A 20,884-nucleotide genomic window follows, 5' to 3' on the forward strand; every position below is an offset into this window, starting at 1 on the left:
AAAAAAAAAAAGAATGACCACTAATATATAGTAAGGTAATAAATAACTTGTGATTATTATAATAAAAAGGAAAACATAATGATAAAGTTAAAAAAAATAATAATAATAATAAAAATTTAAAAAATAAAAATCCATATTACAAGTAGCTGTATCCTCACTGATATTGGCACTTGTGTTTTAGCCCTAGCAGGTAAGATTCCCACTGCAAATTTGTTGTACATTGGAAGTCAATGTCTCGGAATTAGTACAGTTCTTTTTAACTTAATAATTTCCTTGCCCACATTATCAAGCTAGGCTTTTGGAAGAGAGGGATGAGGGGAAGAATTCAGGTAGCTTTTCAGTTTAATTCTCAAGTAAGATGATTGTGTGGCAGATCCCCAGCTGCTCAGTTGTTCAGAGCAGTTAGGATCTGTGATTTTTTGCGATATGGAAAATAGAGTCTTTCTCATTACACAGTAGGAATGGATGTTACAATTTCTAGTACCTCACAAGTTTCCTTCTATATTTTGGAGGGGATTGGAGTTTATCTCAGCTTTCTTATCTTTTTTAATACTACATTCACGGTTTTCAGAGAGATTCAGGTAAAGGAAGACTATATATCAGGAAGAAGAAATGAAAGGCAGCTGTGGTCACTTTTAACTATATTGTAAAACCATTTTGAGGAGTGGAAATAATCTACGACCCTAAAACACTGATTAGGAATTTAAGTGAAGTTTACCATGAATGTGTGGGATTTTCATAATACCATGTTGTGATTATAAGTTAGTATGGCCAAATAGTGTGTCCTTTGATTCCAGCAACTTTTCAGTACCACAGAAGAAAATCTTTCCAAATCATATTTTCTGTCAAAGTAGTTTTGTCAGAGCAATGATGATTGTAGCTTGAAATCTCCTCAAGTAATTTTCACTTAATAGATGGTTAGACTATGTACATTTCAAAAACCCAACAAATTAGAAAGTGGCATCTGATTCGTCTGCAAGTGTTTTAAAGTGTATTATCTGAATAGTCTTATCAGGAAGTCAAATAATGAATTTTAGGTAACTAATTCCCTGTATTTATGCCTCTGATATTAATTGGAGCAGTATGACCAGACAGCTCTTTCTTTTTCCAAAATTAGCTTTTATTGATTAACTGAAAAAAAAAAAAAAAAAGAATCCAAAGCTCTAAAGCTTTGAACATTAAGGAGTTTGTTTACTTTGTAAATGCCTGGTTTCTTTAAAACAAAGTATCTTAACATTTTAAGGTAATTAATTTTAAGATAATTAATTGATACTGTCCCCAATAAGGCATTGGTTTTTTAGGTTCAAGGTGAAGATTTTTGGTCACTGACAAATCTTCCTCAGAGAGCCTTTGGGAAAAAACTGCCAGTTTTAGCTAGGAGTTTGGGTTCTTATATTGTTTTATTTACTTGGACTATCTGTGGCTAGGACTCTTGGTGTTAAACAAGGGCTAAAATGCAAACCTAAGAATTTCCCAAATCCTTTTGGACATGTTAATAAACATGGCATCAAAAAAAGTTTTCTATGCTGAACTGGTTGGAATGCTTTGGACATCACTGCCCATCCCTAAGATTCAAAAGTCCAGTAGCGTATCAAAAACTCTTAAAAACCTCAAGTTATATACATGCCTCTGTAGCTCAGCATTTCTCAAGCTTATTTGAGCACTTTACCACTGACTGTCTTCTTCCCCAAAACACATAACCCAAGACTAATCATGAAATAAATCAGACAAATTTCAATAGAGGAATTATCTATACCTGACCAGTATTTTTCAAAGTCATCAAAAGCAAGGAAAGTCTGAGAAATTCTTACAGCCAAGAGGAACCTGAAGAGACATGGCAATGAAATGTAATGTATCCTGGATGGAATTTTAGAACAACAACAACAAAAGGACATTAGCTAAAACTAAGATAATCTAAATGAACTATGGACTTTAGTTAATAATAATATATTAATATTTTATAATTAATTATAACAAATATACCATACTAAGGTAAGATGTTAGTGATAGAAAATTGTGTACAGGGGTGCATGGGAACTTCTTGTACAATCTGGTTAATATTTCTATAAATCTAAAACTATTCTAATTATAAAGCCTATTAATTTTTTTAAAGTGGCATTAACAAGGCATGTACTTGTTTTGGGGGAAACTTGCTACTTACGAGTATTTACTCAGCATGCAAACTAGATTGGATAATGTAGGAATATGGAAATTTAAATTAAACTATTTTAGTAAAGAAAAGTAAAGAAATCAAGGCATATAAAGAAAGGATGCTGAGCCAAGGGTCTCAAATTCAAAGGTGACAGTTTGAATCCACATAATTTCTTCAGCCCATTGGACATAGAAGATGCTGCAACAACTGAGAAAAAATATAATCTGTATATACCTAAATGAGGTCCTTTGATTTTTGACTTGAAGACAATGACATAATGGAGTCTAGAACAGTGCAGAATCATCTTTATAAAAGATGTAGGGAAGATTTCAGATGTGTACATGGAGTGCTTAATTCTGACGGTGCACCCCTTCTATCAGGCTTCCATGTCTCAGACATTTCCCATGTCTGCCTTGGAACATTCTTTCAGTCCCATATAATATCCGGAGACAGATTTGCAAGTAACTCTTGTTATTGTACCAAGTTTTCAGATTCTTGTTCCTGTGGCAGTAATTCCAGAAAACTACTTAAAATATTTTATATATAATGACTTGTGGTATAATGGCTAGTAGTATAATTCTAACAACAATAACAGAGATTGTAACTGTTAATTATTGGACATGACGGGGACTGTGCTGAGCCCTGTATATTTTTCTTTTTTTCTTTTAATTTTTTTCAAGGTTTATTCATTTTTCAGAGACAGAGAGACAGAGCGTGAGCAGGGGAGGGGCAGAGAGAGAGGGAGACACAGAATCTGAAACAGGCTCCAGGCTCTGAGCTGTCAGCACAGAGCCTGACGCGGGGCCCGAACTCACGGACAGCGAGATCATGACCTGAGCTGAAGTTGGATGCCCAACCGACTGAGCCACCTAAGGCACCCTGCCCTGTATATTTTTCTGTTCAAACTTTACAATAATAAACTAGGCATCATTGTCCTTGCTTTACAGATGAAGAGACACTTCTGGGGATAAAGTTCTTTACACATTGTCGGTGATATAGGGATGCTCCTTGGTTTATTCACAAGCCCTTCAATCAATGCTTTGAAAGCTAAATTCATATCACTTTTTAAATATGTTCTTAAGGACAATAAATAGAACCCTTATGGGAAGCAGTTTGGGGGTAGGTTTGGTATTGTAGTCAAATTAGTTTAAATGAGTTAACTCATCTAGCTCTTCCAGCTATGAATAGAAAACTAGAATGAGAACCTGAAGAACACATTGAAATTTGAGGGGAAAAAAAAGACAAATGCTTGTTAGGAATTTGGTGGGAAAGCTTACTTTCTTTACAACTTAGTTTACTTGTGATGTCTCTAAACAGAGCTTAGTAACAGGAAGATTTGTTTTAATACAATTTTGTTTGCTTGTTTGGATGTTTTTACTTGAGTTACTGTTTTGAAAACAGGAAAGTAAAAAAAAAAAAGGAAAGAAAAAGAAAATGGGAAAGTGTTCTTAGTTTCCATCAGAGACAGTCATGGCCTATGTCTCTATCCTCAGTCTGGGAACAGTAGGCCATGAATAAGACTACATTGCTGGCAACAGCTTTCTAGAAGTGAGTAATGAATCATCTCTTATCAACTACATGTCTAAACCTAGTGACATCAGTGTGTAAGTGAAGGCCATGCAATGTCTGTCACTGACTTAATGTGTACAAAACACCTACTCCATGACTTTTTCAAACTTTACTACAATTCACAGTTACTGATACATGTCAGTAATTTAACTTTTCCAGATCTGATTTGACTTAGTTGTGAAATAACATTATAAGGTAGGATGTAGGTCTAATACTGTATTTTTTTTTATCTTTTCTCTATGTAAGATATACTAAGACAAAATCTTAGTATATCTATATATACTCTTAATCCATAGATAGGGTTTAGGAAAATTTGCTGAGAAACTAAGTCAAAACTCTCTTTTAATATACAGTATCCAAGAAAACATATCCATCTCTGGTTTGAATTGAACACCTTTGAAATGGAAAAAGCTAATGTGGGGGCACCTGCGTGGCTCAGTTGGTTAAGCATCTGACTTCAGCTCAAGTCATGATCTCACTGTCATGGGTTCAAGCCCTGCATCAGGCTCTATGCTGATAGCTCAGAGCCTAGAGCCGGCTTCACATTCTGTGTCTCCCTCTCTCTCTGCCCCTCCCCAACTTGTGCTCTCTCTCTCTCTCTCTCTCTCTCTCTCTCTCTCTCTCAAAAATAAATAAACATTAAAAAAAAATTTTTTTAAGACTAATGTGTTAGCCATTGTCGTTTCTAGGGTTCAGGGAGAATTGTGTTTTTAAATATTTTTTTAAATTTTTTAAAATGTTTATTTGAGAGAGAGAGAGAGAGAGAGAGACAAAACATGAGTGGGGGGAGGGGCAGAGAGAGAGGCTGACACAAAATCTGAAACAGGCTCCAGGCTCTGAGCTGTCAGTGCAGAGGCCGACTTGGGGCTCCAGCTCACAAACTGTGAGATCATGACCTGAGCTGAAGTTGGACGCTTAACCAACTGAGGCACCCAGGCATCCCTGAGAATTGCTTTTAAAAGAGTACTTGGAGTAGTTTCCCCCAATTCATCATTTCCCCCTCAGCCATTTGTTTTCTCACATACTTCTACCCAATTTTCTCATACTACAAATTTTCCCTATCCTGAAGGATTCCTTGACTCTACTGTATAGTCAATATCATGTATCAATGAAAGTTAGATATCTCCTTAAATGCCAAATACTAGTGTAAAAAATATATATGTAAATTAATGGTGATCCTGTATTAAAAGAATTGATATGCCAGAAGAGATCTGTAAAAACGAAGGTATTAACAACAGCTGTTTTCTTGATATTAACAGTCGAATATTGAGCATGTTTTTTTGACCATAGCTAACTATTGAGTTTGCTATAAGTGTGCCCTATCTTAGTAATATTAGATTGTAGTTCCCCACGGTGATGGCCACTATTGTTTTTATTCCAATCCCAGAAGAGGTCACAAGGTGTAGAAGAATGGCAGATGATCGGAAAGATGAAGCAAAGGCGCCTCACTGGACCTCAGCTCAACTAACAGAAGCATCTGCACATCCACATCCACCTGAGATTAAGGACCAAGGCGGGGCAGGGGAAGGACTTGTCAGAAGCGCCAATGGATTCCCATACAGGGAGGATGAAGAGGGCGCCTTTGGAGAACATGGGTCACAGAGCACCTATTCAGATACCAAAGAGAATGGCATCAATGGAGAGCTGACCTCAGCTGACAGAGAAACAGCAGGTAACCAAGGGCTCCTCTGTCACCAGTGCTGGCTTTGTGCTTTGAAGTCTGTTTACTCTGAAACTGAATTAATTTACCATGATGACCTTCTTTCACCAGCACAAGGTCTGAAATTCCAGTCCGTCAGGGAAAATAGACACCAAGAAAAAAGAAAAATCTTGAGGAGGAGCCTAACATTCCCCCAAATTAGTTGTATTCTTAATCTCATCTCCCTATTTAGTTTTACCACTTTAATGGACAGATGGCTCAGTGTGTGTGTGCTTTTGCTGGTTAACTCTCAGCCTTTTTAACTCATTGAAAGAAAACTTCACAAATGCTTTGAATGTTATTGGACCTAAATCTGATTGACTAATTAGAAGTATATGTACATTTTAGGTCAGAAAGCCATATAGAGCCTATCTCCCAGCCTTTTAAAAAAAAAAGAGACAGAGAGATTGGGGCGCCTGGCTTGCTCAGTTGGTGGAACGTGCGATTCTTGATCTTGGGGTTGTGAGTTCAAGGCCCAAGTTGAGTATAGATATTACTTTTAAAAAATCTTAAAATAAAAAGAGAGAGAGAGAGAATAGGGAAGGGAGGGGAGGGAAGGGAAGGAAACACATACATGGGAACCATTTCATACTTCCTCAGAGAGCTTTTTAAGAACTAGTATTACAGATGCTTGAAGGAGAACTTAATTTGGCTTACTCCTAAGTACTTCCTTTCAAAGTGCAATTTCTACCAATAGTCCTCCTTACTCTCATTGATAATAGCTTCCTTGATGGCGTAGTCATTATAAAGCATTAACAGCATAGAGAAACACTTGCTTTCACTATATTCTTCACCATTACTTTCTGATTTTTCTGTCATAAGAATTTAATGTGTTTGTACACAATAACTTGCTGACATGCTACTCCAAAAAGAGTAAGTAAACTATATGTAATAAGAAAGGTAATGCCTCCTTCAGAGTCATCCCTTGCTTATTCAAAGACCGATTTTCTGCACTCTGTCAGTCAGCAGCACTTATCAACTGTACGCTTTGTTCAAAAAATATACTTAATGGGGGTAATATTAAAGGCTTCTCAAATAACTGAAGAGAAATTAAATAAGGACATGCTGTAATTTTTTTAATCCACTCATTTGATAAACTACTGTTGAGCATTTTCTATATGCAAGGTATATTAGCTTCTGTGCCAGGGCACTTGCAAGGAGTGGTCTCTGAACTTCACAGAGCAGAGGATGCAGTAGCAGACATGAGGCCTGTGCACACAATTCAAATGCAAAACACAATGTATTGTGTGCCAAATGAGCAGTATAGAAAGGCAAAGTTGAAGAGAGGTCATTATTACTTGGGACCAAAGTTCCCAAATTGCCTACAGAAGCATCTTGATAAGTCGCAGCAAACTCAGGGTGTGGCAGAATATTTTAAATGCTCAAAGGAAACACAGAGATACTCAACATCTGTTAAGTACTACATGACCTCAAGATAGTCCACAGTTTCAACATTCGATTACAGTACAAAATATAAATATAAAATCCTTTTCAAGATTTATCTTTGTGAAGTCAGGTTTTCGGCTGTAATAAGAAGCAAGTACCCTGCAGAAAGTCATGTGGAACAGAAGAGAGTGGCAGTGTCCAATCTAATTTAAGTATTTGAGCAGCTGCACAGTGCTCAACAGACACATATGCCCCATTAGTAAGGAATTGTGGATACAAGAGAAGTAAAAATGTTATTTTTGCCTTTCGTGGCCACAATGAGGATTAAATGAGATAGTAAAGTGTACAAAGTCAATGAATCAAGAAATAGTATCTATTAATTACCATTAGTATTATTGGTGGTGGTAGTAGTGGTGTCAATATGGACGATAGGGCACTCTTGATCAAGGAATATTTTTCTAAAGTTGAGTATAATACAACTTGAACAGGGCAGAACCTGAGTGTCAGGAGCACTAACTAGGAACATTTTGAAGAAACTGAAGCATGAAGAGACGAGGACATGAGGAGCAAAATTGTTGTGGGGAAAGCAAGAGATCATGTGATAGACCAACATTTTTCTCATCGTCATATCTTGCAACACCTGACATTACACTTCAAGGACTCACCAAATGTATTTTGAATGAGTGAGTGAATGAATGCAAAAGAAGAAAGAAAGTCCTGCTTAAATTAATGGTGAATGAAAACTCTTGAAAGTCTTGCTTTGTCTCTTGGGCTCTCACCAGTTGAATCTTACTGATGATGATAGAGGCTTGAAATATACTAAGGAAAAAAAAATCCCTGTAGCGTGTTTGGTCAAGGAAGAACCCATATCACTTACTATTTCATTTTTTCAGTGGTCTTAATTAAATATTTAAGAGCATCAGAAAAATTTCTTTGCAAGGTCAGTATGTCCTTGCCAGCTTCTTTGAGAAAATAATATAAATTAAAAAGAGATTAACAGATGTTTCTTTTAATTTATGGGTTCAGGACCATCCAGAGTTAATTTTGAATTCAACTAAACATATATCACACGAATCTTGTACTGCCTTTGAGAAACTGATTCTGAAAGTTCTATATGTATGTTCATAGTGAAAAAAAGTTGTAAGCAGCCGGTTGTGGGTCACCAGAGTGAAGTGTGCAATCCAAACTATGATGTTTCTTAAGTTAAACTCCCTCCAGAAATAACAGGCCATTTTTAAGTCCATAAAATATCCATATGTAGAAAGCTGTGGGAAAGGAAAAATGTGAGATATTGTCTCATATCTACAGAAGATGTTCTAGTGATAATTCAATGTGCAGTTAGATTTTTCTCCAAACTTTTGCTTAATAAAATAATGCATTTTATTTTTGATGGTTTATATATAACTGTTTCACAAATAAAGATCATTCCCAATAAAAAGAAGTGTCCTTAAATCTCAAAGATAGTCTTTAGAAATGCTAACCATTGATAATAGGCATCACTAATGTGAGCTGGCCTTGTATTTCAAGGTGATTAAAGAGGACCAGAGGAGCTATATTCTGGCCTCCTCTTTTATCATTCACATGTATATGAATGTATATTCATGTATACATGTATATTCACATGTATCATTCACATGTATATTCACATATCAGTATATTGCATTTTTCCCTTACAAAAGATACTTCTCCGGGCACTTTTAACATGACACATTTCCTAGGAACATCAGGTCTTCAGCTACATGTTGTGGTGTCCAAGCCACTAGTGATTGAATCCAGAGATCTTTCTTCTTTCCTTCTTTGCTATAGTCCTCTCTTAATTTTCAGAAACAAATTTTTCCTCAAGGTTGTTTATTTTTATTCTTCTCTAAAAACAAGATCCCATAATAAATGAAACGCCATCACTGCATCACTTTCTTCCTTCCTTTTGTCATCAGGTGGGCTTACTTGAACCAGAGATCTTACCTCATTCTCTCTTACCTATGCTTTTCAATGTTCACCTTCATTTCTGGGCCATAATAATTCTTAATTTTTAGATGTGCAAACCCATAGTCAGCTTATCTTTGATCTTATGTGCTGAGGCTGGGAAAGGGGGAGAAGGGAATTCTAGAAGGCAATAATATTTTAAATTATATATATTTTTTTACAGATTATTCTTCTAGATCTTGGCTCTTTTCTTACAATTGAGAGCCAATCCATAGAAAAGTAGATAGATTTACTCGCTTATTGTATCATAACTTTTAATTACTTTAAGGATTATTCCTGTATTTATTCACTAAAGTAACCTTTTTAGAAGCCATGACATAAAAGTCCCCCCCACACACACAAAAGGAGAAACCATTCAGAATCTAGTCGTTTAGGAAAGCTGCTATTATAATGAAACTAAAACCATCATTTTTTTTAATTTATTTTTTTATTGAAATATAGTTGACACATAAAGTTACTTTAGTTTCAGGTATACAACATAGTGATTCAACTTCTCTACACATTATGATACACTCCCCACAAATATAGCTGCCATCTGTCACCATACAACACTATTACAGTACCACTGACTGTATTCCCTATGCTGTACCTTTTAGCCCCATGACCTACTCGTTCCATAACTGGAAGCCTGTACCTTCCTCTCCACGCTCATCTTGCCCTGCCCCCTCACCCCATTCCCTCTGGCAACTATCGGTTAATTCTCTTTATTTAGGAGTCTCTTTCTGCTTTTTGTTTGTTTTAAAACAGTCATTTTAAATCATCTTCCAAAGCATGAATCATAAAAGGCTTGTAATAAACCTTTCCTCTCTTTTCTGCCTCATCTTTATTGAAGAAAGCAAGAGGACTGCATTTGGTACCCCTAGAGTTCCAATCCTGACTGAAAATTAGTAGCCGCATCTTTTTTTATTTAGAAAAAAATTTTTTTTGTTAAGTTTATTTATTTATTTATTGAGAGAGAGAGAGAGCAAGCAAGCGAGTATGAGCAGGGGAGGGGCAGAGAGAGAGAGGGAGAGAGAGAGAACCTCAGGCAGGCTCTACACCATCAATACAGAGCCCAATGTGGGGCTTGAACCCACGAACCATGAGATCATGACCTGAGCCGAAACCAAAAGTCAGATGCTTAACTGACTGAGCCACTCAGGCGCCCCTAAGAGCCGTATCTTTAAGTTTCTTATCTTTCTTATCATATTAGCATTCATATCAAGATCACTGGAAGAGACAGGTAAGACCACCTTTCAGTCCTCCTCTTTACTGGTGTAGTCACCCATCTGAGATCCCATGACCACAGCCAGACTGCAGGTCTCCAGCTGCATAGACCTGTGCGCTTCCCACACCCCACTCTGCCAGATTCAGAGCAGCACGGCCAGCTGCAGCTGTTACCAATTATAGCCTTCTTCTATTACAGAACAGCCACATCCCTGTACCTTTCAGCATGACAGAACATCCTAACTTTAGTCTTGATGTTAGCATGAATGGAGCAAGAAAGGGGGCAATTCTCAGAAGTTTATAGATGCCACAACATTGAAGTATTTAAAATCATGCTTTTGTGGAGCACCTGGGTAGTTCAGTCTGTTAAGCATCCGACTCTTGATTTTAGCTCAGGTCATGAACTCATCGTTTGTGAGTTCGAGCCCTGCATGGGGCTTTGCTCTGGCAGTGCAGAGCCCGCTTGGGATTCTCTCTCTCTCAAAACAAATAAATAAACGTAAAAAAAAAAAAAATCATGCTTTCATGATTTTGACTCGCCTAAGGTGCAATGCTTTCAACACAAGTAAGAAAGACCAGTCAGGGGGTAAAGGCCTTTGTGATCATCAAAAGTCGGTATCAGCCATCTCTTGGAGTAAATTTAAAGATTAAAGGACATTTCTCCAGTTACCCCCATTCCAGTTCTCCAGAACTGGAGACACAACTGCTTTGTTTTCCCAACATCCTGGGGATCCTATTCAGGTCTCCTTCCTGCTGCGGCCGTGAGATCTGTAAAAGCTGTTCCAGGTGACACACTATTGCTTTTTCAGAGCTTACCAATGGAGCTGTGCCTTTGAAAGCCTTGACCTGCACTTTAACCTCCCCAGAGCTTAGACAGCCAGGTGATCAACATACTGAGATACGCAAGTTTATTGTTGCTGGAATTAGAAGCTGAAGGCTTAAAAATACATAAAGGAGGAAAAGTTTGTCATCATTCACATGCAAAAAGTTGAATATACCTTTAAGCTTCTTTCCCTTTGTCATCTTAGGAAATGTGAACCTGCCTTTTTCTTACCTCTCTCATTTTTCCTGCCTCCATTCCTAGATTTGAGATTTACTGGCAGGAGTCACCATCCCATCTAAAATATGGCATATCGTATATGATATTTTATTAATGTACGCAGGGCCAAAAAAAGTACAGAACCATGTCTCTCGTGAGACGACTAAAGCCATCTGCACCACCCCACAAGGCAAGTAAACACGCTGGCCTAACAATACAAGAGGTTGCAGATTTTCCTTGTTGCCACGGCAACCACTCATTGCTCTAGCTGCCATTTCCCTGAGCTGCGCAGAGAGAGGAGTGTGCAGAGCACAGTTATTTAGCATTCAAGGCTGGATCTGCAGAAAAGCACCAGGGCCTCACTGCGAAGCGTCTGGGCCTGGAGGCGCCGATAGATGAGTCCGCAAAATGGGGATCTCGTCCGTGGTTTCCTTTGAATGGTTAGGCATCTGGGGCTGGAAAGAGTAAGAAAGACAGGATTGATTGAAAAAAAAAGAAAGGCAATTCCACAAGGTTTGTATTTGTCATGTTTGCTTTGTCCTTATGTGGTCTCTATACCATTTGGGGCAGATTTGGGCATTAACTTCAATCATAAAATGTGGCTTGTCTTGTTGGTAAATAGAAGGGTCTGAACCTGATGGAGAGCTTGCTTACATGGACGTTATAACAATGAACTGTATCTCCTACTCTTGGTAAGATATGAGCTTGTACATAGACATTGATAGCTAGAGCTTAAAATGTTTGCACAAAGTGGAGGAAAAGACAGGCACCAGATAACGTTGTTTACTTTAATGCGCAGTTAGGGGTGGTTCTTCCTGTAAAAATTGACTTCACATCTCTCTTTGCTCTTCAGCGGAAGTCTTAAAGTAGAATGAGATTGTCTTAAGTCAGTAATTCTGAATCAAAATATAAGGAAACCATGATTTCTCTAGACTTATTTTAATTAAACCCAGTGATGTAACAAATTAAAATATGATTTTGTTCCTTGGAATTTTAATTGCCTACAAACATTTCCAGTTGTGAGGAGCAAGGCTCTAACACAATATAGTAAGATATTTGAAAACTAATATTAATTTGCATACACATTTACTCCCATGTATATTCTTCCACAATACCTCCCATGCGCTTGGTGAAAATTAGTCCCATTTCTTTACATCTTGTTTTATGCTAAATGTCAGAACCACAATCCCAATCACTAAAAAAAAAATATTTTTATCATTCTCTTTGGGCACTGACACTGAAAAATTATTTTGTTGAATTTGAATCTTAATGACTACAACAGATTTGAGCTAAGAAAAATTAAGACCTACTTGTAAAATTATTCTGTCTGGCTTTTTTTTAAATGTAAATATAATTTAATTATCACTGTATTTTCTTACTTGACCCTCTCCCCTGATCCTGTATTTTCCAAGACATTTTCACATTTCCTCCTCTCTAATTTGCTATCACGTTTTGTCATCATATTTTTTTAAGGTATTTTTGAGGTTTTTAAAATCTCCACTTAGGGAAGAATTCTACATGCCCCATAAAATCCTTTTCATTTGCAGTGAGCAGATGAAAATAATCAGTCATGGAAGCAAGTCTTCCTGGATTTATTTTTGGACAATGTAAGCCTTTGTTTTGATTAGCCTTATGCATAGCCTTTATCTGTCTCTTGTTCCATTTCTTTTTTTTTTTTTAAGTTTATTTATTTACTTTGATGGGGGAGGGGCAGAGAGAGGGAGAGATAGAGAATCCCAAGCAGGCTTTGTGCTGTTAGTGCAAAGCCTGATGCAGGGTTTGAACTCACGGACCATAAGATAATGACCTAAGCTGAAATCACGAGTCAGACGCTCAACTGACTGTCTCTTGTTCTATTACTAAGAATTCTGTCCTCACAAGGGGTGCCTAAGTGGCTCAGTTGGTTAAGCACCCAACTTCAGCTCAGGTCATGATCTCACAGTTTGTGGGTTCGAGCCCCGCGTCAGGCTCTGTGCTACAGCTCAGAGCCTGGAGCCTGCTTCAGATTCTATCTCTCTCTCTCTCTCTGCTCCTCCCCCACTTGTGTTCTCTCTCTCTCAAAAATAAATAAACATTAAAAAGAAAAAAGAATTCTCTCCTCACAAAAAAAGATAAGAGAACAACTTTAATAGTAATTTGCAACAAATAAATTCCTCTGATATCTTGAGAATATATTAATCATTGATCAACAATGTATTTTTTAAGTGTAACTTATATATAAATTAACTATATTGCTTGTATGTGCCTGAGAAAAATATCTGTCCCAAATATATACCAAATACCACCTCAAGGGCTGGCTCTGGTTTTGATGTTATTGTTGCTAAGCGGTTAGTAGACCAGGGAGTATCTCACGGTCATCGGTCATCGCTCCTCCTGTCCTTCCTCCCCTTGCGACTCTTTCTGCTTCAGGGTACCAAGCCTTTTCCTCTCATTCCCTCACACTTCACTGCTCCTTAGCACATTACATAAAGCACGTGCTTTGACTGTTAGGGGAGTCTGGAAATTCATTTCAGGAGCAGATGAACAGAACAACTGGTGCTGCCTTGCAGATCTGATAGTGAAAGCATGATCTGACTTGGCATCGTGAGTCCTGAGGGGAAAAGGACACTGAGCCACTTGCTGCCTGCTCACGGTGCGGCTCATCTCACAGAATGAGTCACCATTCGGCAACACTCATAGAAAATACAATTCAAAACCCAGCCAAACTGATGACATATGTCTTAGGCTCTCATTGCAACTTTTAATAAATATGCAAATGCTAGGTAGTTATTAGAACACAGAAATGAGAACAAAATGTCTGTTTCTACAACTTATTTCAAAAGTTCAAACCTTAAGACGTTAGGCAAAATGAGTAATAACAGAGGAATCAAGATTCAGAGAAAAATCATCTTTAATAGTATGATTCAGCTTCAGCAGCCTGAAAGTTAGATTCAAGATTTTCTGTCCAAATTTTTTATTTGGAAAGACAGATCGAGACAGTGTTGGGATATGAGCATCTCTGATTCTTCCATAAGTGACTCCAGCATGAAGGGTCAACTCCCCTGAGTGAACTAACAACCTTCTCTTTTGCAAAACAAGTTACATTTGCCCAACTAATCGGTGGTTTTATTCATGTTCTGCATTGAACCAGTGATGGAAAAATGTTTTGAAAAGGTGCATATCCCACAGGAGAGGTTCTCAGAGTCCATGGTCACAGATCCAGAACTGATGTTGATTTTATTCTTTCCAAGGAATCTCTTCTTCTGAACACCTGCATGTAACATGTTCGTATCTTGCTAATAGCACTCATATGGATCATGTTACTGGGCTTCTTACCTGTTTTAATCTGCAGCCCTAGGTTGTTAGTGTTTCGAGGTAGAAGCTGTGCTTCATTCATCATTTCATGTCCCTTTCGGTAGGTGATGCAATGATTGTTTCCTATAGTAAGTACTAATAAATATTTTTGAATTGATATAAAGAAGAGAAAGAGTCCATATCCATGCTAGGTTTTGAGTCAGGAATCTCACAAGCAAAACAGGGCTCCAAAACTTATTTCACAGTATGAGCAACGCACTTGAGAGAATGATTGTATTGAGATAAATGCTGGATATAAAGAAGCAAAAGGAGAAACTGAGAGAGGAAGCTAGAATCAAAGTGAGGACTATCGAACTGTTGGCTGGAACAGAAAGGAATTAAGTAGGAACTCAGAAATACTGTAGTGAAAAGAAAGTCAAGAAAGGATATAGCGGAAGATGGCATGGTCTAAAAATGAGAGTGTAAGTTTGGAGTAAAGAAAATATACCTTTGACTTAATTAAGGTAGCAGTATGACACCTGATTAGAAATATTTTCTTGATTGTAAAAATTAATGAACTGGAAAGAGTATGGAAACTCAGTGTAAATGACCTAAGAGACATCTATAGCAGCTAAGAAACACATGGACAGTGAATAAATTCTCATGCTCATTCCTGCAAAATTGAGCCCGATATAACAGTTGGCTCCACTTGAAAGGCACTGAAATATCCTGCAAACAGCTTTACAGTTCTTATCCCTGTTGATCCTCTGGTGTAATGTGTAAGGATTGCCTCACTGTTCTAGGTCAGGAGCTCATATTAGTTTCATTTCTGACAAATGGACAATCTGAATCTTAAAGCAAATGAATATTCTAAGTCATAGATTTAATTATCCTTCTTTAAAGGAATATACCAGTTTTGTCTTGGAGAGATGAATCCTATTTTTGAAGGTCAGCCTGAATAAAAGTATCACCAATGTCCTTTTTCTCTCTACTTCATCTTTGAGTCTGTAAAATGACTTGCAAAGATAAGTTCTTCAGTAATAAACAGCATTTCTCTACTGAATAACAGGGATATTTATTTGTTAACTTTAGGAAAAATGTTTTGATTTCAATTGGATATGCTTCTCTAGTTTCATTATTTTAAAAAATGATAAGAGTTTTTTGTAACCCATTTTTTTTCCTTTTTGGTATACTAAAATGAAATGCTCCCATTTGTGTTTTCTGATTCTAATCATTAAGTATTTTAGTATTTATAAGACTGTTTTTCTTCTCCATAAGAGAAAATCATCATCATCATTTACTATTGCTTTTTTTTTTTTATTTTTTTTTCAACGTTTATTTATTTTTGGGACAGAGAGAGACAGAGCATGAACGGGGGAGGGGCAGAGAGAGAGGGAGACACAGAATCGGAAACAGGCTCCAGGCTCTGAGCCATCAGCCCAGAGCCTGACGCGGGGCTCGAACTCACGGACCGCGAGATCGTGACCTGGCTGAAGTCGAACGCTCAACCGACTGCGCCACCCAGGCGCCCCTACTATTGCTTTTATAAACAGTTTTAAAAATGAAATTTTTAGATACTTTTTGCATTTTGCATGTTGCTATCCTTTATCTTAAAGCCTATGTACATTTTCTCTTTCTTAAAAAATTGTTTATTGTTTTTCCTCATCAGCTTAGAAACTAGAGATTTGTGCCTAAAGCATTGGAAAGATTGGAATAAATCTGCTTTACTCAAAGTTTTACCAGAACAAAAATGCTAACCTAGGGAAAACTGCTCCTCCCCCCCAAAAAAAAGATGGTTGACCTAGGTGACAAAGCATGGAAGATATTCCTCCAGATCAGTTCTCACCCAATTCTTAAAAGTCTTGATTTCAATCAGAAAACGAAGAACTGAGTTTGAAGCAAATACAGATTCTACTCTCCTAAAAAGTCACATTTTAGGAGGGGAAGTTCATGTATTTGGGGTAATAATGATCCCTGTGATCCCTGTCCTCATGACATATCTGCCATCCAGCCTATGAAAATTATAGTGCTTGAAATGCCCTGTGGACCACACCGAACTTAACACATGATCTGAATGAAGCATTAAAAATACTGCTCAAGATGGGGTGCCTGGGTGGCTCAGTCGGTTAAGCATCTGACTTCAACTCAGGTTATGATCTCATGGTTCATGGGTTCGAGCCCCACGTAGGGCTCTGTACTGACAGCTCAGAGCCTGGAGCCCGCTTCAGAATCTGTGTTTCTCTGTTTCTCTGCCTCTCCCCCACTCACATTCTCTCTCTCTCTCTTTCTCTCTCTCTTTCTCTCTCTCAAAAATAAATAAACATTAAAATAATTTTTTTTAAATACTCTCAAGAACTTGGATGTTTTGGTGACACAGATTTCCTTTCTAGTTGGATTTCACTGTTTAAGGAGGAGTAAATTGAAGCTACCCTCACTGATAATTTAATATTTTAGGACTGGATTCACCAGATGAGATTGAATTTGTTTTTTGGGTTTTTTTTTTTTTTAGTGTGAAAAATTATAAACTTCCCAAATTATTTTTAACTTTTTAAGGTAAATTTTTAAAATGATGAGCATTTCTTCAATTCTAATTGGAAATGCTTGAGTCTCCTGTGCCCCAAATAATGCTGAGTTTCACCTCTGCCTTATGCTCTGTGATGTAATTGGATATGAAAAAACTATATAAATACAAAGTATTTTTCTTCACCTGGTCTGTAGAGAAGTGAAAATTACCACACATGCTTTTTAGAAAATATTTTGGAAAATCTATTTGATTAAAATATTGAGGTGGTTCTTTTATTTTGTCCTATAAAATTTTAAGTATGATGCTTTAATTCATATGGTTGCATTAAGACCATACTTCTCTTCCTATAGCTTTTGATTACCTTTTTCCTATCAGACCACGTTATTCATGCCTCTGCATTTCATGTTGCATGTCAGAATTAGCCAAAAAACAAAAAAAGAGCAGAAATAACAAAGTTCCCTGATTTCATGAAAGTTTTTCCTTTTATAGCAAACTTTTCTTCAGGAAAACAAAACCCCAAAAAAAGCCCAAATAAAACATTACTGAGGGGTAGAGGATATCTCTAAAAGTTGGGAAGAAAGTCTTGGTAAACTTTCAAGGGAAATAGAAATGAACCAGAAATATTTTCAGGCTTCTTCTTAGAACCAGGAATTGGGCAACCTGTTTGTGATCTACCGTGTACAAAATAACAAAATTATAATTTCATTTTGAAAAAATAAAAGCTACAAGTCCTGATATACAAATTTTTCTTATATCTCAGGAAGAAAATAATATACCTTTTCATATGTTTTTTATAGTAAATTGGATTTTACTGCCATGAAATGAAATGAAGGTTTATGAAATCTGATTTGCCTTAGCATGAAGTAACCCCATCTATCCCTTACATGGGATTGTGGTTTTCATGCCAAATGAAACTCTCTGTTTTTAAACATAGTACAGCTTATAGTTACGGTAGCATCTGCCTACCTGGGGCCTGCCCTAAGCAAAATTATGAAGAAAATAAAACTTACCTTGAACACCTTTGGCTTTGGTTCCTGAATCTCGATTTCTTCGTTTTCTTCAGATTGTCTGTATGCATCTGAAGCTACCTCATGTGGTCAGGATCCCCCCCTCAACCCCATGCAAATCCCTTGCTTAATGTCAGCCTACCCACCTAGATAACATCTGGTCCTTACTTTTTTCTTTTTTTTTTCAATTCTGCCACTCCATCAAAATCAATCTATTTTTCCTCTTTCTGCTGGGCTTCTACAATAGAACAACCAGAACTGTTACCATAATCAGTTACAGCTTTATGCTTTCTAGATGTTGTTTACGTTCTGATATAAAGCTTCAATGTCGTTGGCTGTTTGAAGCATGATATAGATGGCACCCACAATTTGCAAGTATTTCTAGAAGTAGACTTTGTAACAATGATACCAATACACAGAGAAGAGATAGAGATTGACATGGTAAATAACACTGAAGCAAAATCATCAATGTAAAATTTTATTTCAACAGATCTCTAAGAGGTATTTTCTAAATTAGAATGTGTATGTTATTTGCAAATTTCTGAAGAAAACTTTGAAGTTACTATTGTTCTTGTTTGTTATACATAATGAAACTTTTGAATCTGTGGATGGAGAGAAATTCATTTAATAACATTTTCTTTTTTTTTTTATTTTTTTTAACGTTTATTTATTTTTGAGACAGAGAGAGACAGAGCATGAACAGGGGAGGGTCACAGAGAGAGGGAGACACAGAATCTGAAACGGGCTCCAGGCTCTGAGCGGTCAGCACAGAACCCGATGCGGGGCTCGAACCCACCGACCGTGAGATCATGACCTGAGCCGAAGTCGGACGCTTAACCGACCAAGCCACCCAGGCGCCCCCATTTAATAACATTTTCTATGGGATGCATTAATCAATCCAGAATACAGAAGTAGTCATCTTTATTCTAGAATAATTTTTGTCATGAAGAAATTAAAAATTCTATTGAAGTCTTTCCTCTTTCCTATCATAATGTGACCAAATTACAAATATAACTTTGGACTTGACACTTATTTTCTTACTTAAAGGATCTTGCAAAGTCTCTTGATTTTGCTACTTAGAGGTCCTAGAAAAAAGTCTTTAGGGGCGCCTGGGTGGCTCAGTTGGTTAAGTGTCCCACTTCAGCTCACGTCACGATCTCACAGACCGTGAGTTCGAGCCCGGAGTCGGGCTCTGGGCTGATGGCTTAGAGCCTGGAGCCTACTTCCGGTTCTGTGTCTCCCCCTCTCTCTGCCCCTCCCCCGTTCATGCTCTGTCCCTCTCGTCTCAAAAATAAATAAATGGTAAAAAAAATTAAAAAAAGAAAAAAGTCTTTATTATTAATTTTACTTGTTTGGAACTTTTCCAGAGAATGTGCCACACTTGTGTTGTGGCTGAGCTTTTATTTAACAAAAATTATTAATGAATAATAGAGGGTTAGCTCAAAACTCTATCTTCTTATTTTTCTTTTTGTTTTATTTTCATGGCATTTTAGTTTCCAGAATTTCATAATGTAATTAATTCTATTGTACCTTTGCCCACAGATTATTGAATTACGGTTCTCTGGTATATGTACATTCATTTATAATTTGAAATTTATGAAGAATTACCATATACAGTTATTAGTGACTTGAAATCTGCCAAGTGGTTTTAGGGCTTGTGTAAAGAGAATATTTGTGGATGATATTTTATATAGCTATAATGGCAAAAATAAAACAGGCAGTTATAGAAGATGGAGAATCACTTACTTAAAACATTTATAGTTCATGAGAGACTTGATAAGAAGAAAGCACATAAGGTTGATGTATATGCTGCTATTTGCACATTCATTCTTAGAAACATGGTGGGACTGGAGGCTTAAGCAAACTATAATTACATAAAAATCATGTTGGTCTCTCTATGCGCTGATTGTACCCTACGATGTGTTGTGAACAAAGTGATTTTCCTATCACACAGTTCCTAAATTCCATATGCTTCTAGGTCACAAGGCCTCCAAAGGCCTTACATACAAAGCATGTAAGTTATACTATGATGGGGATGAGATAGAAGCAGTGAACAAAAGGTGATTTCTGCCATTTTATCATAACAAACACTTTCTCCTAGAAGAAATAACTAAGTTTATAGAAGTAACTAGTAAAAACTATTCCTGGTATATAGACAACTTACATTTCGAAAGTTTACTCCAATGACTTTTTTTGGAACCTGGAATACTTTTCCATTTTTCCGTCATATCCTCTGTCTGAAGCATTCCTAAGTTTTGAAAACTATAGGAACCTAGGGGTACCTGGGTGGCTCAGTCGGTTGAGCGTCTGACTTTGGCTCAGGTCATGATCTCACGGTTTGTGACTTCGAGCCCCATGTCGGGCTCTGTGCTGACAGCTCAGAGCCTGGAGCCTGCTTCGGATTCTGTGTCTCCTTCTCTCTCTATGTGCCTTCCCCACTCACACTCTGTCTCTCTCGCGCGCACTCTCAAAAATAAACATTTAAAAAAATTTTTTGAAACTTTAGGAACACTGATTCACCCAAATCCTAGCCTCACTCTAGGTGGTCAAAGTCTTTGAGGTACCCAAGTACAAGTGGAACTTTAAAAACATGGAGAGACTTTTATGTATATGAGTGCTGGCACACACACACACACACACACACACACACACTACTGCATTTCTACACAAACGTTTAAATTTTGTTTATCCTACAGTTACTCTAAGTGTGAATTTATTTAAGGTCTCTTAGTTTTATTGATATTTCATCTTCCCATTAATGTTATTAATGATGTCTCATTGGACTTAATGTTATTAATGTTATTACTAACATCTCAAGACTTAATTTACCTCAAATGCATTTCCCCCGCATAAACTAAATTGGTCTTTGTTTTAATCAGTAAGTCTTTAGAAGAAATCTTTGGAAGAAAGGTATGCAAAGACCTACAGCTGCAACATTGGCAAGGGTGACCCTTTGAGATCAGAGTCTGACTAAGGAAGGATATGCCAGTGCTGGCCTCTTTAATTAATGCTGAGGTGCCAAGGAAGCAAACAAACAAAAACCAAC

At 37.1% G+C, this 20,884-nt stretch overlaps 1 protein-coding gene across 44 annotated transcripts in view; it reads left to right on the forward strand.

Moving 5' to 3' along the window:
- Positions 1–20,884, forward strand: part of MAP2 (microtubule associated protein 2) — a 284,671-nt gene that overhangs the window by 201,367 nt on the left and 62,420 nt on the right. For 43 of the 44 annotated variants that reach the window (XM_040476065.1, XM_040476071.1, XM_040476062.1 and 40 more), the window contains one exon: positions 5,109–5,393. In XM_040476065.1, the coding sequence (XP_040331999.1) occupies positions 5,132–5,393 (262 nt within the window). In that variant the 5' untranslated portion in view covers positions 5,109–5,131. Of the gene's footprint in view, positions 1–5,108; positions 5,394–11,254; positions 11,548–20,884 lie in introns of those variants that run through there. The other variant, XM_040476080.1, reaches the window with a different exon arrangement.

The sequence above is a fragment of the Herpailurus yagouaroundi genome, unplaced genomic scaffold (genome assembly GCF_014898765.1).
Source record: "Herpailurus yagouaroundi ecotype Mexico unplaced genomic scaffold, PumYag 140, whole genome shotgun sequence".
Classification (NCBI taxonomy): domain Eukaryota; kingdom Metazoa; phylum Chordata; class Mammalia; order Carnivora; family Felidae; genus Herpailurus; species Herpailurus yagouaroundi.